The sequence below is a fragment of the Anas platyrhynchos genome, chromosome 1 (genome assembly GCF_047663525.1).
Source record: "Anas platyrhynchos isolate ZD024472 breed Pekin duck chromosome 1, IASCAAS_PekinDuck_T2T, whole genome shotgun sequence".
NCBI classification, from domain to species: Eukaryota; Metazoa; Chordata; class Aves; order Anseriformes; family Anatidae; genus Anas; species Anas platyrhynchos.
Genome location: NC_092587.1, coordinates 129547720 through 129567584, shown reverse-complemented (window position 1 = coordinate 129567584; position 19865 = coordinate 129547720). Strand labels below are relative to the sequence as shown.

General features: G+C 39.8%; 2 protein-coding genes across 13 annotated transcripts in view; one reads left to right on the top strand and one right to left on the bottom strand.

The window, feature by feature from the left end:
• Window positions 1-1290, top strand: part of OFD1 (OFD1 centriole and centriolar satellite protein) — a 30676-nt gene extending 29386 nt beyond the window's left edge. For all 4 annotated transcript variants that reach the window (XM_027447807.3, XM_027447803.3, XM_027447794.3 and 1 more), the window contains 2 exons: window positions 113-183; window positions 1187-1290. In XM_027447807.3, the coding sequence (XP_027303608.2) occupies window positions 113-183; window positions 1187-1232 (117 nt within the window). In that variant the 3' untranslated portion in view covers window positions 1233-1290. The remainder of the gene's footprint in view (window positions 1-112; window positions 184-1186) is intronic.
• A 514-nt stretch (window positions 1291-1804) lies between these two features.
• Window positions 1805-19865, bottom strand: part of GPM6B (glycoprotein M6B) — a 107404-nt gene continuing 89343 nt past the window's right edge. For 6 of the 9 annotated variants that reach the window (XM_038172971.2, XM_038172974.2, XM_038172975.2 and 3 more), the window contains 6 exons: window positions 15613-15799; window positions 12357-12513; window positions 9115-9286; window positions 7098-7171; window positions 6706-6771; window positions 1805-4353 (listed from right to left, as the gene is read on the bottom strand). In XM_038172971.2, the coding sequence (XP_038028899.1) occupies window positions 4204-4353; window positions 6706-6771; window positions 7098-7171; window positions 9115-9286; window positions 12357-12513; window positions 15613-15799 (806 nt within the window). In that variant the 3' untranslated portion in view covers window positions 1805-4203. Of the gene's footprint in view, window positions 5990-6705; window positions 6772-7097; window positions 7172-9114; window positions 9287-12356; window positions 12514-15612; window positions 15800-19865 lie in introns of all 9 variants that reach the window. The other 3 variants (XM_072029263.1, XM_038172972.2, XM_038172977.2) reach the window with 1 other exon arrangement.

Here is a 19865-nt window from a genome sequence, read left to right as displayed (position 1 = left end):
AGGCTGGCTCTTTCAGAAGATATTTATTTTCAAAAATTATTAGGTGTTAGAGTCACTTAAACCTTGACTTAAAATACACTTTCTGTAACTGGTCCTTCCTCTTGGCTGCCAGGATTCAAAAAAAGAAGAAATAAAAGAAATATCACTCATAGAGGGAATTACATCTAGTGAAAAAGATGACAGGTAAGGCTCATACATTACTACAAAAGACTTCTATTACTTCCTACTAATTAATACTTACAGCATGAATTATGGTTAAGAGACATTTGCCTCTTAAAAAGCAAAATAAATTTTAAAATTTAGTAATAAAAAGTAAATACGCTGGAATAATTGATGAGCCTCCCAATTCTTATACAGGTAAGTTAGGCACAATATTGAATTAGGATCTAGGAACTATATTTGATGATCTGTTTCCATAGCTTTCACAATTAAAATTTTTATCTGCAATGGAGCAGCATCTCAGTTCCTTCATGGTGAGCTGAAACACAACAAATTCCTCCTCAGTAATGATTCTGTGAAGGGTTGTCTGTGCTGTACCTTGTATACAGTCTGTTATTTGAATTGAATCTAGCTTTGATTTATTAGTAGCATCACGGACTTTTAACAAACTAGTTCACACATCTTATTTCAGGGGTTTTTGGCAGCCTGATAGAGTTCCACAGCTAGGGCATTGCCTGTGGTTATCTCTAGAGATCAATAAATAAGGGTATGTCACATTTAGTTTCTTGATGGGGGGAAAATATCTCTATCAATCAAATCTTTCAGTTTATCTGAAGATGTAGAATTGAAAATATATCTAAGCAAAAAATATAGAGCTGATTAAAAGTGACTCACACTGTAGCTAGTAATGATTCAGTGTTATCTGTCCCTTTCAAGTGCTGTTTTACACACCAGACCCTATGCTGGCACTCCTGAATTATATCTGTGCAGTGTTCTTTTGTGCTACCAAAGTAGTAGATAGTAATGCTGTTTGATGGATGAGGTGGCCCAAATCCTCGCTCTTAAAGGCTTGCTTTTGGAACAGCAAGAAAACTGCAGCATGGATTGTCATTGACTAAAGCCTGTGATTAGATGCACTCTATTAAGTTGTGTGTAACTAACTTTCTCTGAAACAAACATATGCTTCATATGAGAAACTACTTCAGACTTAATGCTATTTTTTTCTCCTTTCCTATCCCCACTACAGTGCTGCAGGCATTTCTCATGGAGACGATGATGAAAGCTTCTGGTGAACACGAGCAACTGGTTTTGTTTTTCTCTTTTAACTACAATAAAATGTTTTTAAAACAGCTTTCTGACCGTAAATGAAGTTGTAATAAATGCTAGGCACAGGAATTGCAGGCTGTATAATTATAAATGAGTAAGGCTGCTACTGAAGTCTTACCCTTTTAGTCACTGAATTTCAATATTGAGTCTAGATGTGTTACTATTCCAGCAGGAGGCCCTGGAGCATGGTGAGAGAAAGGCCAAAGCTATGTAAAGAAATGAATGTGTATGTTCAGGTAGATGTGTTTGGCCTTGAATTCCTAGAAACATCCACAGCTTTTGAAATGTTGTTCCTCCGCTCCCCTCCCCCACAAAATGTAACAAACAGTAAGTCAAAGTAACAGCTGAACTTTTTATTACACTGAGGCTATCTCATGTTTTTAAAGGTATCCCGTAGAAACCCCTGGCTTGTGCTTTTTTAGAGAGCAGAGACAGAACCACGTTAACTTGCCCCTTTTACTGCTACAGCAGCAGAAACACTTTTAAAAGCAGCCTTTTCTCATGCTTTGTTAGTATTAACCAGCCCAGAACCGAGAGATTCAAATAAAAATGCTATTTAACTCATCTTTATTTAAGCTTTGCATTTTGTAGGTAAATTATAGGCAAGATCATTAAACTTTATTTACAGTATAAAATACAGTATTTTTTTTTTTAATCAATGAAGTAATTTTGGGCGGCAGCATATAGTACAACTTGCACTGCATTTGAGGCTGCTTACCTTGACCTAACTACAGGAACATGAAGCCAAGTTTGACAGAATTTAGGGGCAAAACTGAAGCTCCCTCTTGAATTCACTGGAGATTGAAATGTGGTGTACCATAAATGAGACACACTTTCTTTTTTAAATTAAGACAAAATATTTAGGGGATAGTCTAATTTTACATGCTGCTAAATTAACTTTGTGTTGCAGCAAAGATGGAATTTACAAAGTTCCTCAGAAATTTGTTTTGTCTGATGTTAAGCACGGGTTGAATAGTGCTTGTTGCTTTATGCTGCCCTGGAACAACTATCAGTAGTTAATGCTAGAAAAACTTACCATGCTGAAGCATACACCTACAGGGCAGCCTTTCGCAGTACATTATCAAATGGACAATATCGAACAGAATGTGTTTAACTTCAGATAGAGATATAAAACAGAGATGCACTAGGATAGAGTAGCTGTAGGTCTGTTTTAAAATAAGCATACACAAGTGTTGTCTATTATCTACAAATATTTATTTTAACACTTGGATGTAACTACAGGAAGCCCTTGGCACTGATAGAAAATATTGATTCACTGTTAGGTTACAAAAATTTATACATAGCAAAATTTAATGCTCTTTACATAAAAATATTAGACTACTTAAACAAAACTTCAAAAACTCCCAGTAATAGCTACACTGAATTAGAAAAGAATTAGGCTTTAAGACACTGCCTCCATTATTACCCTTATGCAAACACTGGGCTAGAACATCACCTGCATTGCTGTAGAAATGTCTCCTTCATGCAACAGGTAAGAACATACACTAGGCTATTTTGTCATATTTGCTCTACACGGATCAACTTTGCCCCCTTTTTAAACTGTCAAATTAGACTTCAATATTTAACAGAAAAATTATAGTTGAAGTTAATACCCCCCAAAATGCCTTTTCTCTTAATACTGACTTAAGAAGTTTTGTGCTTCCTTTGACTTACTTATATTCAGCAAACAGTCAAAACGATCAAACCACACGTCAGCTTAACATGGGTATGACTTGAATATTCATTTTTTTCAAATGACTGATGTATTTTACTTTTCCCCCGACATTTATATTTATATATATATATATCATATAGAACAAACACCAAATATACCATCACTAATACTCAAGATATCACTGAAAGCTTCTGAAATAAACATTAATTAGAAGGCAGACTTCTATGGGAAATGACTTTAAAATGGCACCAGTTTGTGTTGTTTGTTTTTTCTGAACACCACGTTTTCTTAATGTGCTAATTAATTTGTAAAAAGGAAAACACATAAGCACTGACTATAAATTTGCTAAGCACCAAGATAGAGAAAAGGTGGACATCCTGTATTCTGCTTTATGGCTGTCATTTTTATTGTGTAAAACTCTGCAAACTTCGTCATCTGCTCATTTGGAATAGTCACATCAGTGTCATTTTAATAAGGTAACACTTTTCACTTAAAATGAAGGATAATGGTCTCCTGCCACTATATAAATGCTAAGACATTTATAGAAAATAAATATTAAGGCAAAGCTGACATTTATTTTCAAAGAAGGGGATCATTATCCAGATCCAAGCATCTACATTCCATTAAATAGTTAATAAAAAGATTAAAACTTGGGACATCTGCTCAACACTCAGGTAAGCACAGGAGAGTGACTGTTCATCGTAAAAAACTGTGGCACAAAAGTAGATTGCTGTTCCTGTGGCCCATGTAAAGAGTGTTCAAAGGCTGCCCTATTAGGACTTATGAAACGCTGCAACTGTGCTTCTGAATAAGCACAGGCTATCAGAAATCTTAGCCAGCCACAGTTCCATTTGGTATATAAACTGAGATACTAAATCACACATCTTACACGTGCCTTTGTCTAAGGTCTGTACAAACATCTACTGCTTGCTGGTTTGGAGCACCTGCCACAGTTTTGTGCAGGAATTCATGCTGCATGTCAAATAGTAAATTCTGAACGTCTCAAAGTAGAATAATTTGGTCACTTATTGTGAAGTGTTGCCTTTTAAAATGCCTGGAATAAAACCTCCATTCTCTGCGTGAAAGGATGGAAGATTACCCATGGGAAGATTTCCCTATGAACGTGTTCCAGGAGCTTGAACGTGAAGCTTTTACACTTCTCTATAATTTTGTTTGGTAGACACACATCTGTACTGCAGAGCAGCTATTTGTTGATTTGTCAGAGCTACAGAATTCTTCTGCTGAATTACTGTGGCAAACATTTATGTGTAAGAATTGAGTTGCTCTTTTGACCGAGACTGGATATCCTGAAGCTCCTGCTCTTCTTTTGCTTTGATATCTTGGTAGGCCTGCATTTTGCTTGCATCCTTTAAGTAGGCCCAGTTAGAAGACAGTATCATGAGGAAGTGGATCTGGAAGAGAAGGGTGAGCATGATGGCTAGTGAGCATGTCAAGAGGCAAAGCAAGCTGCTAGTTAGATTAATAGACGCTCTTTACAATAATGACCAAAAAAGTTATTCTACGTTAATAAGCATTCTGTTATTAAAACAAGCACAGAGGCTATTCTCAAAGATCTCTAGAATTTTGCATGCTAATATTTAGGTTGGTTATTCACAACTTAGAGAAAGTTAGTACAACAGTAATAAAATGAGCTGAAGAGTTGTACGGATCAATTAAAATGCAGAATGGGGGGAAGCAGGGAAAAAAAACTTTTGTATGTGGCAATTTAGATCCTATGTATACTAAGAGGTGCTCAGAAGAACTGGTTTCTAAGGTCGTGGTGTTTATGTATATTCAAGCCCAGATCCTGGTAATTCTTTTCACCCAACAAGCAGATGAGAATTCCACCCTCCCCCTGGAAAAAGCCTGAAATTGTAAACAGTTTTATTTACGTGAACAAGGCTACATTAACACATTGAAAAATTAAACAACAAAACATGAGTCCAAAACTAAGCAAAAGCATGCAATCTCCGGGTTAAGATGTCTTAATCATGTATTGTTATAACTACATTTTAAACTCTCATTGTCTAACTTCAGGTGAAAAGTTTTACATCATAATTAGCTTTTTTTTTCATTATTATTGTGTGGATTTTTTCTGGTTTTTGAATTCATCTCTTCCCAACATCTTTTCACCATACTTCATGCAAAAAATCTACATCTGAACATATTGATTCACTTCTTTTTATTTTTTCCCCCAACAGTGTAAAAATGTCTCTATGATCTATGCATGGTTTTGCTTCCCGTGCAGTCATACTTACATTTTTGAGATCTGGCTACTGAGAAATCAGTTACTAAAGTGCAAGCCATACAAGAACAGAAACTATTTATATGCTATTTCTTTACAAGTTTAGGGTCCAAAACCAGAATGTGATTGTTTTACGCAGAGCTAATACAAGGATGTATTTCCTTCCAGAGAGAGCATGATTTGGCAGTTATTTGAAAACGAAGTAAAAGAAAATAATCAACTTAATCATCCATGCACCAGAAAGACAAGCCGACTAATTCATAATACTGGGGCTTCTGATTTCTGCCAAAAGAGACTGGCATGACTTTATTACTCTTTTTGTTTTGTATCATATATATTTGTATGCTCAGAGTTTTTTGCAGTTGTCATTCAGGATGAAGAATAGATGAGTAATTCTGACCCTGAACTGTTCCAGTCTTTGTTTTAGAGATGACTGCTACAAAGCAAATGGAGACTTCAAATGAAAAAGTCCCATCTTCCAAAGGACGATTTATAAACAGTCCGACAGTAACTGAATCCTCTCAACAGGAAAAAATAGCCAGATCTCATCCACATCATAGTTCATATACAAGAAGTCATTTTATTAATCTGATAAGCTAAATGAGGCTTACTGAAGCTATTTACAATTACTGTAACAAAATTCAGAAAGCTAGACTTTTAGCCTAGGGTGTCAGTGGTATTTCAAGCTACAGCAATGCAGCTCTTTACTGGGCTTATACAATTTAGAATTTAGTGCAGCAATCTTCCCGACTCTTAAACTTCAAAACAGCATAGTTATATGTAGTAGCCATCATGTAGATCAGCTGGTGGAAGAGAACAAAATACAGGAGAGTAAGAAACAAACAAGGTGACGGCTCAAGCCCACTTGGGCAACCGTTGATACTTTTACAACAGATGCTATTCCGAGCTTCCTCCAGGGTGAAGATGCAAGGTAACTAACTTGCCTTTTGTCCCTTGAGTATAATCTACACACAGGCCTAAGGCTATTTTGCCTAAGAGCAGGCACCATTACACCTGGATTTGGCTGATAGGAAGTTAGAAGCTGGCAGCTAGAGTAAGTGTTAGACACGTGAAAAAAAAAGTCATTAACATCCCTTTTTCCAACTGCTACCTGTGATTGGCATTGCAGGGTTGGACTAGTCAAATTGCCTGGGTCCAGACAAAAAGAACAAGAGGTTACAAGCTATTGATCAAATAAACTACAACAATGAAAAGAAATAGTGAACAGAAAAATATCAACAGTGGGTAGAAGTAGGATTTTAAAAGGACATGCAAAGATTTTTTTTTTTCCTAAGGATAGGGCAGGTGAGTTAAGATGACTTCTTAAAACAGAAGTGTGGGACCTGCTGACTCGGAATGCCCAAAGCTTAGTGGAAAGTAACAGTGATTATAGCTCACCCTCTTTTACATCTAGTATCAGCATTTTTAAGATGCATAAAATTTGATCTTAAAGCATCTTAAGTCTGAAAGGAACACATTGCACAGTAAAAAATTAAAAAAAAAAAAAAATGCTACCCACCAATGCTATGACAGTGGCACCAGCTCCAGCACAAGCCACAATGAACAGGTGATAAGACATGTAGAACTAGGGGAAAAAGATGAAAAAACAAGATGTTAAAAACGTTTACATAACTAAGGATAGTATAACATGCATTTCAGCTGTTTTAAAGAATAAGGATAATAAACCTGTCTTCATAGCAAGAGGTTCAAAGCTCTAAAAACTTAAACTGTTTAGAAAACACTTTTTTTTTTTTTTGATGATCAGAGCCAGAGTAGTTTCAATATTCTGCCCAAATCAATTTCTTTCTACTCTTAGTATTAGTTCCCTCCACAAACTTTCACCAAGTTAGTTATTATGCTGTGCCTAAGTGACCCGGAGGCATAAGTCGCACATGGGTCATGCCTGTGTACCTCATTCGTGTTGCAGATGTTCTCCAGGATCGGACCACAGGCTTTGCCAGGTACAGCATTCCACGGGATAATACCTGAAATACCACAGCAAAAGAAACCACTAATTTTAGCAATCAACACATGATGCTTTCTGTTCCTTTCTTATTTTTTCTGCCCACTTGCCAGTTGTGTTCCCATTTTGGGCATCCACGCATTGACCAGTACAGCTTTGAGTTGGCAGGAGGAATTAAAAAGCTCACTAAAATTGCACTTTCTCCTTATACCAAGGCTTGCTGCCAAGATATGTTCTCAGACGTGGTTTTCCCATATGGCAGCCAAATGGTTGGATTTTTGTGCTTCAGGTCCAGTCTCATACTGCCTGCTCGCCGAGACTGGGGACTGAAAGGGATCATCTGCATCTCAGAGATACTTGGCATCTTTCAGGACAGCACTTGTGCAATTCCTCACTAGATTAAGTGCTGCTTGAACAACTGCTGCAGAAGAGGGTGAATGAGGAGCTGGAGGGGAGAACTACACAAGAATTTTCTTCTATTTAAGTTCCAGAAGGTAAAAAAGCATTAAGTTAGAGCTGCTACAGGAGAATCTGGTCTGCTATACCTCACGTACTCCCAATTACTTTTCTTACATGATTGAAAATCTGAAAAGTCGATGGGATCTAGAAAGTTTAAAATAACCTAAACTTTTAGACCAGTAACAGATGTAAAGCTTAAGCAGAAGCCATGGCTTGAAAAAGGAAAACAGCACTTTGCCTCCTCGGTACAACTCACATTTTAAACTCGGCTGGTTGGAATTAGGAACTTTGTAAGGGGCAGGTCATTGAAACTATCTCAGGACAATATGGCTTTCAGAAAGACTTTATAGGATTTACTTTAAAGCCAGTTTCTTCTCTGCAACTGCAAGATACAGTTGAAGGCATTCAGCTATTGCTTCTAGTTCCTGCAGAACTAGAAGACACTTCAGTGACACAAGCAGCGCGTTGAGAAGCTGCTCCCTCCCGCCACTCATTGAAAGACAAATGATTTTATCAATCAGAGGAGAAACACAGCCCCTCACTGCCCTGGCACAGCTGCAAAACAAACAGGAGAAGCAGAAGGGTGGAGGAGTGCACCTTCCCCCTGCACTCCTGGGCTTTGCTACTGAAAAAGGGTACTTCCCAGCCTCTTGGTGGCAGCTGCTGAAATAGGATGCAAGTATTTGATTTGGGACTTCTTACTTTTAAAGTTGGTACATCTTATTCTCTCCTACTGAACCTACAACCAGGACAGGAAAGAAAAACCTAGCTTGCTTTCTTTCTTGACTGTGAATCAGTTTCCTCAGCTTTGATTTAATTAGTCCAAAGAAACAAACATACCCAGAAAATGCAAGCTGAAATGAAGCCCAAAGTAACTGTGACAGAAGGTTTTCAGCACAGAGGAAGATGAGATTAACTTCAGGAAAAATACACTTTAATGACTAAAGTATTTGAAAGGCCAGACAATATTTTAAGCTATTTCCCCACTGCTCTGCTACTTGCACCCCTCCCCTCCCCCAGTTTTCTGTGTGTAATTAGAAAGCAGAGTTAATTCATTAATATCTGAGGCAGACCCTCAATTGCAGGTTTTTGGTTTTCACTGAAAGTAATCATTACAGCAAAACTCAGGCATTAACTTCATAATTAAATGTAAAAACAGCTTTTTGAAAGAAAATACATATACAAATGGGCTTAAGAAAACAGATTCTGGTTATCTCTCAGCTTTGTCTCTAAGAAGTTTATTTTGAGGCTGATCTATTTTTACACCTAATATTATGGTATTGGAAACTGCTACAAAATCATTTTAGATAAATGACTTGCCTGTTCAGTTAAACTGATTGCATCTGGAAAGAGATCAATGTAATCTGAATTAATTAGAAAAGTAATAGCACATTCAGGGACACAAGATGCTTTTGCATTTGGTTCATTTGATAAAGCTGAAACAAAACTACTGAAGATAGACCAAGGAGAAAGGATAAAGCATTTAATCAGGATTTAAATAAGTACCGTATTGCCTGATATCCACGCAGATCTGGTCCCCTGGAACTGTCATATTTGTCTGAAGAGATTTGATGACTTCGCAAGTTGACCATATGTTATAGAACATAAAGACAGGCACAGCGGAGAAGCCAAAGACCCCAAGCCAGGCCACTCCAAGCACATAGGTGAGGAAAACAAACTGGGCAGAGAAAACACATGCACTTCATATTTGCTCTTTGAAAAGAATACTTGAATTTTCCTTAAAAAAATGCTTCAGTACAGTCTTTAAACATATTTTCAGAAATTAAGTAATAAAGTATTTAATTTCCATTAAATTATTTCATTATTTCCATACATACTAACAACACTAGCATTGCTTATGTTGCTTACAAATACTTTGGTACTCTAAGTGCTTCTGAAAAAGTAATTCAGACATTTCTTTTTTCATCTGGCTGCTTGAGCAAGCAGCTTGGCCTCCTGAATGAGCAGTTCATTAATTTCTCAAGAGTCTCAGCTAAGCAGGTTGTAGGCTAAAACCAATAAAATTCCAACAAAAGTCAATTTAAGGATTTTTTTTTTTTTATTAACTGCAATATACTAGCACTTCTATACAACTTGCAAATCAAAACAATAGAGTGAATTGATGTATGCAGAGCTCTTATGTACTCCCTGATTTATTGAAATCAATTTTGAATGTAACAGTTGAGAATACCTATTTTAGAAAACATACCATGTTCATTACAGCAGATCAGAAAACTAATACACATTGCCAAGACAAAAATTACTTACTTCAGCTCAGATGATCATGGATTTTCCCATTAAAATTTGATTATTTTTTTTGGTCAATATTACATACATTTTCTTTGGTAAGATTATCAGGTACTCACTCACTGCTCCAGATATCTCCAGCTTTCTGCTCCCACTGGACCTCCGCTCTCTCCTATTCTTCCATGTTAAGTTTTATAGTGAAACACTATCTCGTGAACACTGGCATCAGCTCCTAGCTTCCCCCTCCTTGAGAGGCTAAGGTTTGGATTCCCCTTGCAAAATGGGGAAACATTTTTATATTTTATATGTTCCTTTATCACCATTCTTTGACTGTAGGTGGGTTGGAAAGGCTTCACTTTCCAGTAGAGCACTGTATTCTTATCAGAAGCCTGTGTGCCAGAGCAGCAGAGATGGGAAAGGAACTGAAGTGGGGGTTGTCTCAGCCTGACCCCAGAACTGACAGCCTGAACAAATTCTGCAGCAGTGGAAGTTTGCATCCTCAGAGGTGTGTCCAGACACACTGAGCAACTTTGAAGTAACTGGTTAGATTTTGGAGGGAAAGAAGGTGGGGAGTTGGAAGCACTTGGAAAACAGACATACACAGAAAGCCTGCTAGTCTTAAATTAATACAACTGAGCTAAAATACCCTACGTCATGCCAGACGCTAGAAGTTCTCAGTGGGTTTTGGTAATAACCAAGTAGACCAGTTTAAAGGATTTCTATAGATACACTATACATAAAACATGGGTTTGCATGTGCGTATTTGAAATATGCATGAGAGCGAGAATGGGAAGCCTTTAACTTCTAAAATAGCTAAGAAAAAAAAAGTTAAAAAAAAAACACTCTCACATACAATACAGATAAAATGTTGGAAACAGTTCTTCTGCATTACCACAGCCAACAGAAATAATTCAGTCAAGTCAAAAGACTATCTTCTGTAGTAACCTTATGCAACATGGAAGGGATTGCACCCAGCTTGGTGATGTAAATGAGGAATAAGTAGAAGTGTTCTTGATTAAATAGGCAGAAAAACACAGTGGATGGCTAAAAGCTGCTGTCTGCAGGCACCACCAGTCTGTTAGGATGTTGTTTCTCCTCACAAACCTTGTTCTAAAGCCTGGTGTTTTAAGCAGCTCTAGCACGAGACAGTGGCATATGCCATAGCTGTCACCACCAACCACTGAGATGTCTTACCAGAGCTTCAAGTCTTAACTGAACTGCTAAATTCTCTCTTTAATTGTCTGGACAAACAGGACAACATGAAAACATGTTTTTGTGTCATATGTCTGTGTGTCACACTGGTAATTTGTGTAAGCAGCTGACAGTGATGTGCCTCCAACTACCCAACTATCTGCAGTAACGAGATGTGTATGCTTCTACTGTATTTTGGATCTTTGGAAATGCTGTTTTAGACATAATTTTGCTCCTCACTGAAGATGATACTTTCAAAGAAAAGAGCAAGAAAATAGCTACTTAACTATAAAATGATTGAATGTCTTATTTTTATTAGCCCTTGAAAAATTCAGTAAGTATCCGACAGCACAGTGGAAAATTCTTAACCCTTTTGAAAATAAACATGCATCTTCTTTGTATTTAACCAGCTGAAAGTACATATTTTTTAAGTACAGGATATAGGTTGTATATTAAAATGCAACAATCACATCAAAAGCCTCTTCTCTTCTCACCCACACTTTCCCGTGGGCGATCTGTCATACTGCTTAGCTTCCTCCAGAACTACAAGCTTTGAATTCAGATTTTCAGAAATAACTTTGAAATCCTGTCTTAGAAACATAGTTATGTTTCTGTTCTTGCAGAGTGCGCCCTAGGGGGCAATGTGGGTGAGAATCTGAAGTTTTATTTTTAGTTAAACTTTGTTTAAGATGTTCTAATACAGAAGTATATTGAAGGGAAGATGGCTTGTAACTTTAAGGCTCTAAGTGTTTCAGCTTTGCAAAAAAGACTCATTATTATATCTGTATGCCTTTTGCCATCTGCAAAAGCAAGACAGAAATACTTGATTCAAGTGCAAAGATGTTGTGAAGCTTCATTCATTAGTGTTTGTTTGAAGGATCCAGACGTTCCCATGTAGAATAGACTATGGAAGTCAGAGGCATTGCAGTCTGCTATTTAAATAGCTCTGCAAACCACAGCCATCTTACAATCTGCCCTTGAACATTATCAGTGTACTCTGTGTTCAAAAGTGCAAATTTCATTTTGTCTCACACAGAGTTTTTCAAAATCAGCAGCCTCCACCAATTTCAAACAGTGGGTTCAGCTTTAGGAGGGGAAGGCCGCGGTAGCACCCCACCAGTCAACCTGCAGAACTTGGGTTTGACCAAGCATCCACAAAATTCAGACAGGGACCAGCAACAGGGACTGGCTCACCCATAAGGAGTTAAACAGAGGTTCTGGCAATACACTGTGGTTCAGAGACACAGGAGTCAAGCCAAAGCAAGGTTTTAGCAAGGAAAGACAACGTTCCCACTCCTAGTGCTACTCACCATCCCACTGATGCAGCGGCCACAAGCTGTCGTTTTGAACTCTCCATGCAGCTCCTTCACAGCACTTGTTGTGTAAAAGCCTTCTGCCAAAAGGATTATTCCATATAAGAAGAAAAATGATGCAATGCCATAAATTACATACTGCATTAGCTGTATTCTAAAATGAAAAAGAAAAAAAAAAAGGATGTAATTAGATTTAATTCCTTTTAAAACAAAGCAAGTCTTCCCTAATCATAACAGGTATGAGTCAACTCACTTTCTAGAAACACAGCTCAAGGCTCTTTAAAGCATTTTAAGCATGTAGGCTGCAGGAAAGTGCTGCTACAACTTCTACAGGTAAGCAGTACCAATGCCCATTAGTTTTGCACACACTGTTTGTGCTGCAGTTCCTACCCTGACTGCTGTTAGTCACAAGCTGGAAGACTCCATTTCGTGCATCCATCATAGAAATTATTTTTTTTTCCCCTGTGTCTGACCCTGACACCTACCTCAGGGAATGTCCAATAGCTATGGCATAGAAAGCGTGCACTGAAGCAGAAAAGGCTGGAGCTGAACTACTGGCTGAACAACCATGCTCCACGGTGGCTCCTTTGGCTTAGGGGAAGGAAGTAGACCCCCAAAATTCACTGTTTTGACATGTAAAATCCAGTTAACATATGTTTACAGAAATTGGTGTGGAACTTGTCTGATACAAAACTCAGCAAACGTTGCAGAGAGTTCTGAGGAATGGTCTGCTCCACAGCCTAGGAGGGTACTTCCAAGAGAGCTTCAGCACCTGAAGTCACACAGCTGTGTTAAGCTCCCTTTAATGCAGTTAAGCTTTAAAAACCTACAGCAAATATTTAGGAAATACTTCCATTTGAGGTAGTCTGGAACTGTCCAGAAGAAGATCGCAGGGTATGTGGCATAAAAGCTTCCTTTGAATCTTATTTGAGAAGATTCTTGATTTCCTACAAACCTACCATCTGCAGTGAAAATCTTATGGTATTTTTACTCTTGGTAGAACAGGTAAATGGAATCATTTCTAGTATTACCAATCCAGTTATGGATTCAGTGTGTGAACCTGACTGTTTTGGAGGACCAGAATGCCAGATCTTCTATACAACAATTCTGCTGGTCTCCAAAAATCATACTTCATTGCAAACTTCTCCAGAATTAATGTCTTTAAAAAATATATATATATATTTTTTGTTGAGATGTTTATTTCAGATGAATATATTCACATAACAGGAAAATTAAACTTGTAGATCTATACTAATGCTTTCATTTGTTTGTTTTAGGAAAAAATGCATATACATTTTTCCTTAGATTTTTTTTCAATTCTCACTACTCTCCCCCAACTAGCTTCTTCAAGGAGCACCTGCATGTTTTAGCTTCATTTAAAGAAAACTGATGACTACCATTTATACAGTTAAATGTTATCCAGACAGATAGCACACCCCTTGTATCAAAATAGGATATTGCTCATTTAAAATTATATGTGGGAAGTGAAATAGTGTTCATGTTTATTTTCCAAAGTGATTCAAAATAACAGGATAAACCCATTGCACCTGCACTATAAAGCATGAAAAAATTAACTCAGCATTTGATGGAGAATAAAAGAATACATTTCACTGTCACCAACAGTCTATGTACATTACTAGAAATTAGTAATACAAAACCTGGTTAAAAATCTGTTCTACAAATGATGGCCCTACTAATATATTTTTCATTTATTTTACATCTCTTGGCCTTAAATAATTTGCCCCTTTCTGGCATCTCCTCTCCCTTGCCTTTCTTGTTTGACTTCCACAGAGCCAGAGACCACTGCTGGAATTACAACTGGAATTTGGTAGGAATTACACAGCCCCCCAGCTGCTGATGCTGCCTCAGCAAGAAACATTGTCAACAATTCTCCAAAATTCAAAACTTGCTGCCTGTTGTGGCTACTTTTGCAATTTCATTTTCAAATTCTAAGAACAGCTGCTCATTGTTTTTCTCTAAATTTTTATGCTAATGGCAGCATCCCTGTGGTTCGCACAACAGAGCTGGGGACATGGTGCTCAGCCTCAGGGGGCACAGGGATCAGTGGCTGGGTGCAATCCCAGTGCCATGGGGCAGCTTTGGGCATTGGGAGGGGGAAAAGCCCCCAAATGGTGCTGCAGGCCTGCAGTCAGTGCTCTCAGAGGATGGGAAGGGGGGAGTTGTGGTGGTCTCAGGCTCAGTGCCTGCAGATTGACAGGTCTGTGTCCACAAGAGCTAAAAGGAAGGCTATGGAAAAACAAAAACAATGCAAAACAATGAAGTAACAAAAACAAACAAAAACTTTGCAGAAGCTGGCAGATGGGCAGGCCCCCCCTGTAGAGCCCATGTTCCTGCTGCCCTGACTCCTTAGCATCTTGACACTGGCATGCAATCTCCATGAAGTTCAGCTTGATCAAAATTCCTTTCCACCACTAAACAGAAGTCTTCTCAAGGACCAGCAGCTTCAGCATCAGGGGACATGTAACACCCAGCTGATGCTCCAAAGACCAGGTATCTGAAGTACTGAACACTTGGGTCTACCCGGTCCTCATCATTAAAGGAAAACAGAGGTTTGCTCCAGTGGGGCTGGATGCTGGCTGCAGGCTCTGAAACAGGCTTCACTGATAAAGCTCAGGAACACAAAATCCCCTAACATTTCACTGGTGGTTATTTGCAAAGGCTAAAGTAGCAAAGACAAACATCTATACTATTTATAATCTTTCCTCTCTCCTTTTTTTCCTGCTTTTCTGCTTAGTGCACAATACCCATCCACCTTCTTCTGAGGGGCGATGGACACAACAACGCTTCACAGTTATTTCTGTTATACCTTCAAACTTTGTATTGCTGCTGGATAGTATTTCTTTGGGTTTCAACACATTTACCAGGGAATCTAATTCAAGCACAAGATCTTATCCTGCCCTGTGCAAAAAGCTGCTTCTCCACTCTGGGTGCATCTTTGTTTTCTGATGACTGAAAAAAGTCAGGTATAATTCTGGAGCAGTAGGTATAATGCACCTATTTAGAGGTCTCTTGATGCTCATGAAACTGATGTAATGAATACAAATGGGTTAAGCAGGATACACACTCTGCATCTTTGAGTGTAAACACTGAAAAACACCTATAGGTGTTGGAGAAACTGGCAACCTAATGCTCAGGGATAGAGACTGAGATTTGAACCCATCTCTGCCCATCCAGCATGAGGGTGCCGTGGTGGAAGTTCTTCATGAATAATGGCAATGGGAGGCATACTTACACTTCACTCAGCAAAGCATGGTCGCTGGCAGTCGTGGAGAAGTGCTGCTCAAGGATGGACACCGTGCCTGTGAGCGCCACATGGCCGCAGCCACAAAACAAGGCTACCCCCGAGAAGCAGAGAATGGTTGCCACCAGCGAAGCATATGGCACTCCTCCTAGGCACTTAATGCAACATTCAAAGCAACCTAAGCAGAAGAGAGAAAGCCAAAGGAACGTTATGAGCAAAAAGCAAATAATGAGGGAAAAGAATATTCGCTCTCTGCTTGACAAAAGCCGTGGGGAAAAAAGGCCCAGACATTGATGTTGCGCTAAGCAAAAATCTATAGATGGTGCAAGAAAGCATCACCCTCTAAAACAGTGACCTACAGATCTGTTGGGGTGGGCTCAAAGCCCAGAAAGTGGGCCAAGTGCTCCTAACTCTACAGGATCAAGAGGATATCGATGAGACAGCCTATGAAATGGAAAAAGAAAAAAAGCTGTTTATCTGAAGTGATCCGTTGCAATTCAGCTGCTGACACAGAGCTCATCACATGTCAGCATTACTGGTATTAAGGACACGAGCACCAGGTGCTAGCAGTGCTTGGGAAGCCAGAGAAGTAAGCGCTCAAGCCAACGAAGCCTTCTGGAAAAGTGAAAGATGCTTTGTTGCTTTCATTGACAGGGGAACATGTTTAGGTCTGTGAAACCTAACTACTCTGTGCTCTTCCATATCTTTCTGTCTAAATCCACATAAGTTTGTACAGATACAGATATTTATCAGCAGAAAAAAAATAGTAGCTGCCAAAAAGTAGCAATTTTTACTGACAGTAGTGAGATGGAGCAGTATTATACATTTCCAGCTTTATAGGACGCACTGGATTTACAGTGATCCCCGAGTACAGTCTGCAGTAGCGTAATCATAGTCTTAATGAAATTTATTGTCTAGGCAGTCTGAGCTAACAAAACAACCCCCCAGAACTGCTGCTCGGCAAGCGCTGCAATAAGGTCGTGGCAGCCGTATTACCAGGCTCCTCCCGACTGCCCTGCCTGAAAGCCCATCTGCTTGCAGAGCTGGGAAATGTAAATCGGAAACAAACACAGCTTTTAACCACGTTATAATGGTAATGGCAATCCATACCAATTCATTACTTCGGGGTGATGGCATTAAGCTGTCTCCATTAAGGTACGTTTCATACAACTGCGCAACGCACACAAGCCATTAGGACCCCGCTCGATGGCACGCCGGGCCTAGTGCCACAGCCCACTGCTCCTGCTGGATGGCATGAAATTAAGAAACCCTGCGTGGGTATGGGACAGCCAAACCCACACATCCCGGCTTCCTCAAAGTCCTAGTCCAGATCATAAGTATAAAATTCTCTTTTTAGAGAGCCACCGGCAAATGTCCCAGTCAGGCTCAAGCAGCTACCACCACCGAGATGACTTAAAATGCCACTCTGCTGGCTGCAGGCAAGGTTTAATTGCATGGGAGTGAGCCTGGGAAACATCCATAGCCAAGCCCGCAGCTGGAAGCCGCGCAGTGGGAGCTACCTCCAGGACAGAAACCCTGCAGCACCGACAGACACGGCAGCTGGGCACTCAGGGGACGAGGCACAGCAAGCAAACACAGATGTGTGCTATCAGAGGAAATCATCTCTCGTGTTCGTCTTACCACAGAGGTTCAGGGTTGAGTTCAGATACCAGGCCTTGCAGAGCAAACCTCAGCTTTACCACAGCTCCCAAACTACACATCGGACTCAACATGTCCTACACGTGAGGTTGGCTCGCCTCCACCAGTGTCTGCCTCCGCATCAGGCCCAAATCTCCTAGACTTGATCCCAGAAATTGTTGCATCTGGTGCAGGGCTAGCAGCAAAGGACTGTCCAGGACTAACAGCATGGCAGCTCAGCAGAGCATGGCCAGCACTGACATGGCTACAAGCCCAGCACAAAATGGCCTCCCAGGTCCTACTCATGAAGGAGCAGGAAACCAAACGCCAGCTCGCTACCTGGTGAGCAGGAGGTCAATCACCTCCTCATGCTGATTGCTTCACAGAAGGATCCCACCAGAGATGGGATATAAAAACAGCTGGAAGCAAAACCATCAGACTGACAAGGTCTGCAAGAAAAGCTTCCTGTTTCAGAAAATGGGAGCAGCCTGCTTGACAAAACTCTCAAAATTGGTGTAAACAGAGGATTAACAATTAATGCCACCCAGCTAGGTACCTGTCTCCCTGGTACCCCACACTGCACAGCCTGCTGCCCAAGCTACTAGCAGAACAACCGTCTTAGAGAAATTGTAGGATACCTTATCCCAACACATTGCAACACCTTCTGTTCATCCACAGACCCTTGAATACGGACTGATGGTGCCAAACCCCCTCTCTTCCAAGTCGCTGGTAGCAGCACATAGCATCTTTGTGGCTATACTCTTCATATTCTACCCCAACAGCCCAAGTAAGAAGGCACCACAACAATTTGAGTGGCCTTTATTGTTTCAGACCATGGCCAAGGGACACCCTAAGAGGTCTGTTAAGGAACCACGCTATTTTCAGTGAGGCAGAGGAAACTGCCCAAACGTGGAACTGCAGGAACTTCACAGCAACCCTCAACATGCAGGCAGAGGGTCTTCAGTTCATAGGGAAATTGCACACTGCCAGCTTGCAAGTGCACACAGAGTCCCAAAACAGCACGTTTCCATGAGACAGCACCCATACATGCACAATTGTCTGCCATCCAGATCAACACCACAGCTTCTGCAGAGTCTCCTGCCAGAGGGTACGTGACCCGTGGGACAGCGCCTCATCTTGGGATTCGGGCTGCCAGGCCCTTGCTTTGTGAGGACCCTAAATTCATGCCTCGCCTGAACAATAGAGCTGTTTTCTAATTTTATTTATTTATTTATTTTAATTCAAACCTTAAAGAGGATCAGCTTCAAAAAACAGCTAAAATTAGAAGTTCATCAAGCACTAGGATACTTGTACTCAGCTTCCCAGCTGGGTAAGATTTCTTTTCAAAATGGAAGCTTTCTAGGCAATCTGCTTTATGATCCATCTCTGTAACCCCAAGTCAGCAAGTACCTTCATACAGTATACAGCAAACCACAATGACGTTTGCCTATCTCATACTCACTTTTAAAAAATAGCTTGATAGCACTGATGGCAAGTACACCCTGATTGTCTGCAAACTAAAGCTGACCAAAAAAAGTATTTTTTTTTTTTTTAAAAAGGTCTAGTTCCCATTTTCTGTTACTTTTTACTTTCCCTACAGCCACTGCACTGAAGCTTTCAGCTGTACATCCACTTCCAACACAGCAGAGTAAAATGATTTAAATATGAAACTGTGGAGCACAACCACACATCGCTGCATCTCCCCTTTCAATGGCCATTTTGTACAAGGCATCACTAGAACCTTTTGTGCAAGTCAGCAGAATAAAAACATTTTTTGTCCCCAGGCTGGTGAGCAGCAGTTGCCATGGCGGCAGGTTAATAACAGCCCAATGATTTGCCCAGGGCTGCCTGTGATCTTGGCTACAGATTTAACACACTCTCAGAAGGAGGCCAGCTAAAACAAGGACTGAGATTATTCTCTAGGGAATGAATGCTATTAAACACACACACACACAAATATTCTTGCTAAAGGACAAAAATAAAGAGAAGAAAAAAGGGACAGGAACCAACTATTCTTTTAATCTCCTGGAAACTATCAGTCACAGGAAATTGGTAAAGGATGAACCAACATATGTACACAAATCAGCAATTGGTTGCTTAATATATGAAGAATAATTATATAATCTATCCAGCAGTGTACAGACTATTACATATATGCAGGGGCTTAGCCATTCAATTTCCCATGTCAAATGGCAATTGTGTGGCTAAAGCGTCTTTGGTCCTTTAAGTACAGCTTTAAGATTTAAACTCAGTAAAGCAAGGTAATGCAGATTTAATGGAAAGCAGTCTTAAGGAAAAAAAAAAAAAAAAAAGAAAGAAAAAAGAAAAAAGCAATTCTCAGACTCTGACTCATCCTACTAAAGTCGAGATGGACTGGAACGACAAAATCTGTGCTAATGAGATGACAAAATGCAGTGCAATGGGATCAGGTAGGTGTTTTGGGTAGTCCCAGGGTTTTGTCTAGGAAGTTAACACATCAGCTCTTGAAGGCCAGGCTTGAAAAGCTGAGCCAGATGTATGTTCATAAAGCCATCAATCAAAACAAAGCACGGAAAACATGATGTAATGAGTGTCCACAACACCTCCTGGACAGAAAGCCCACCTCT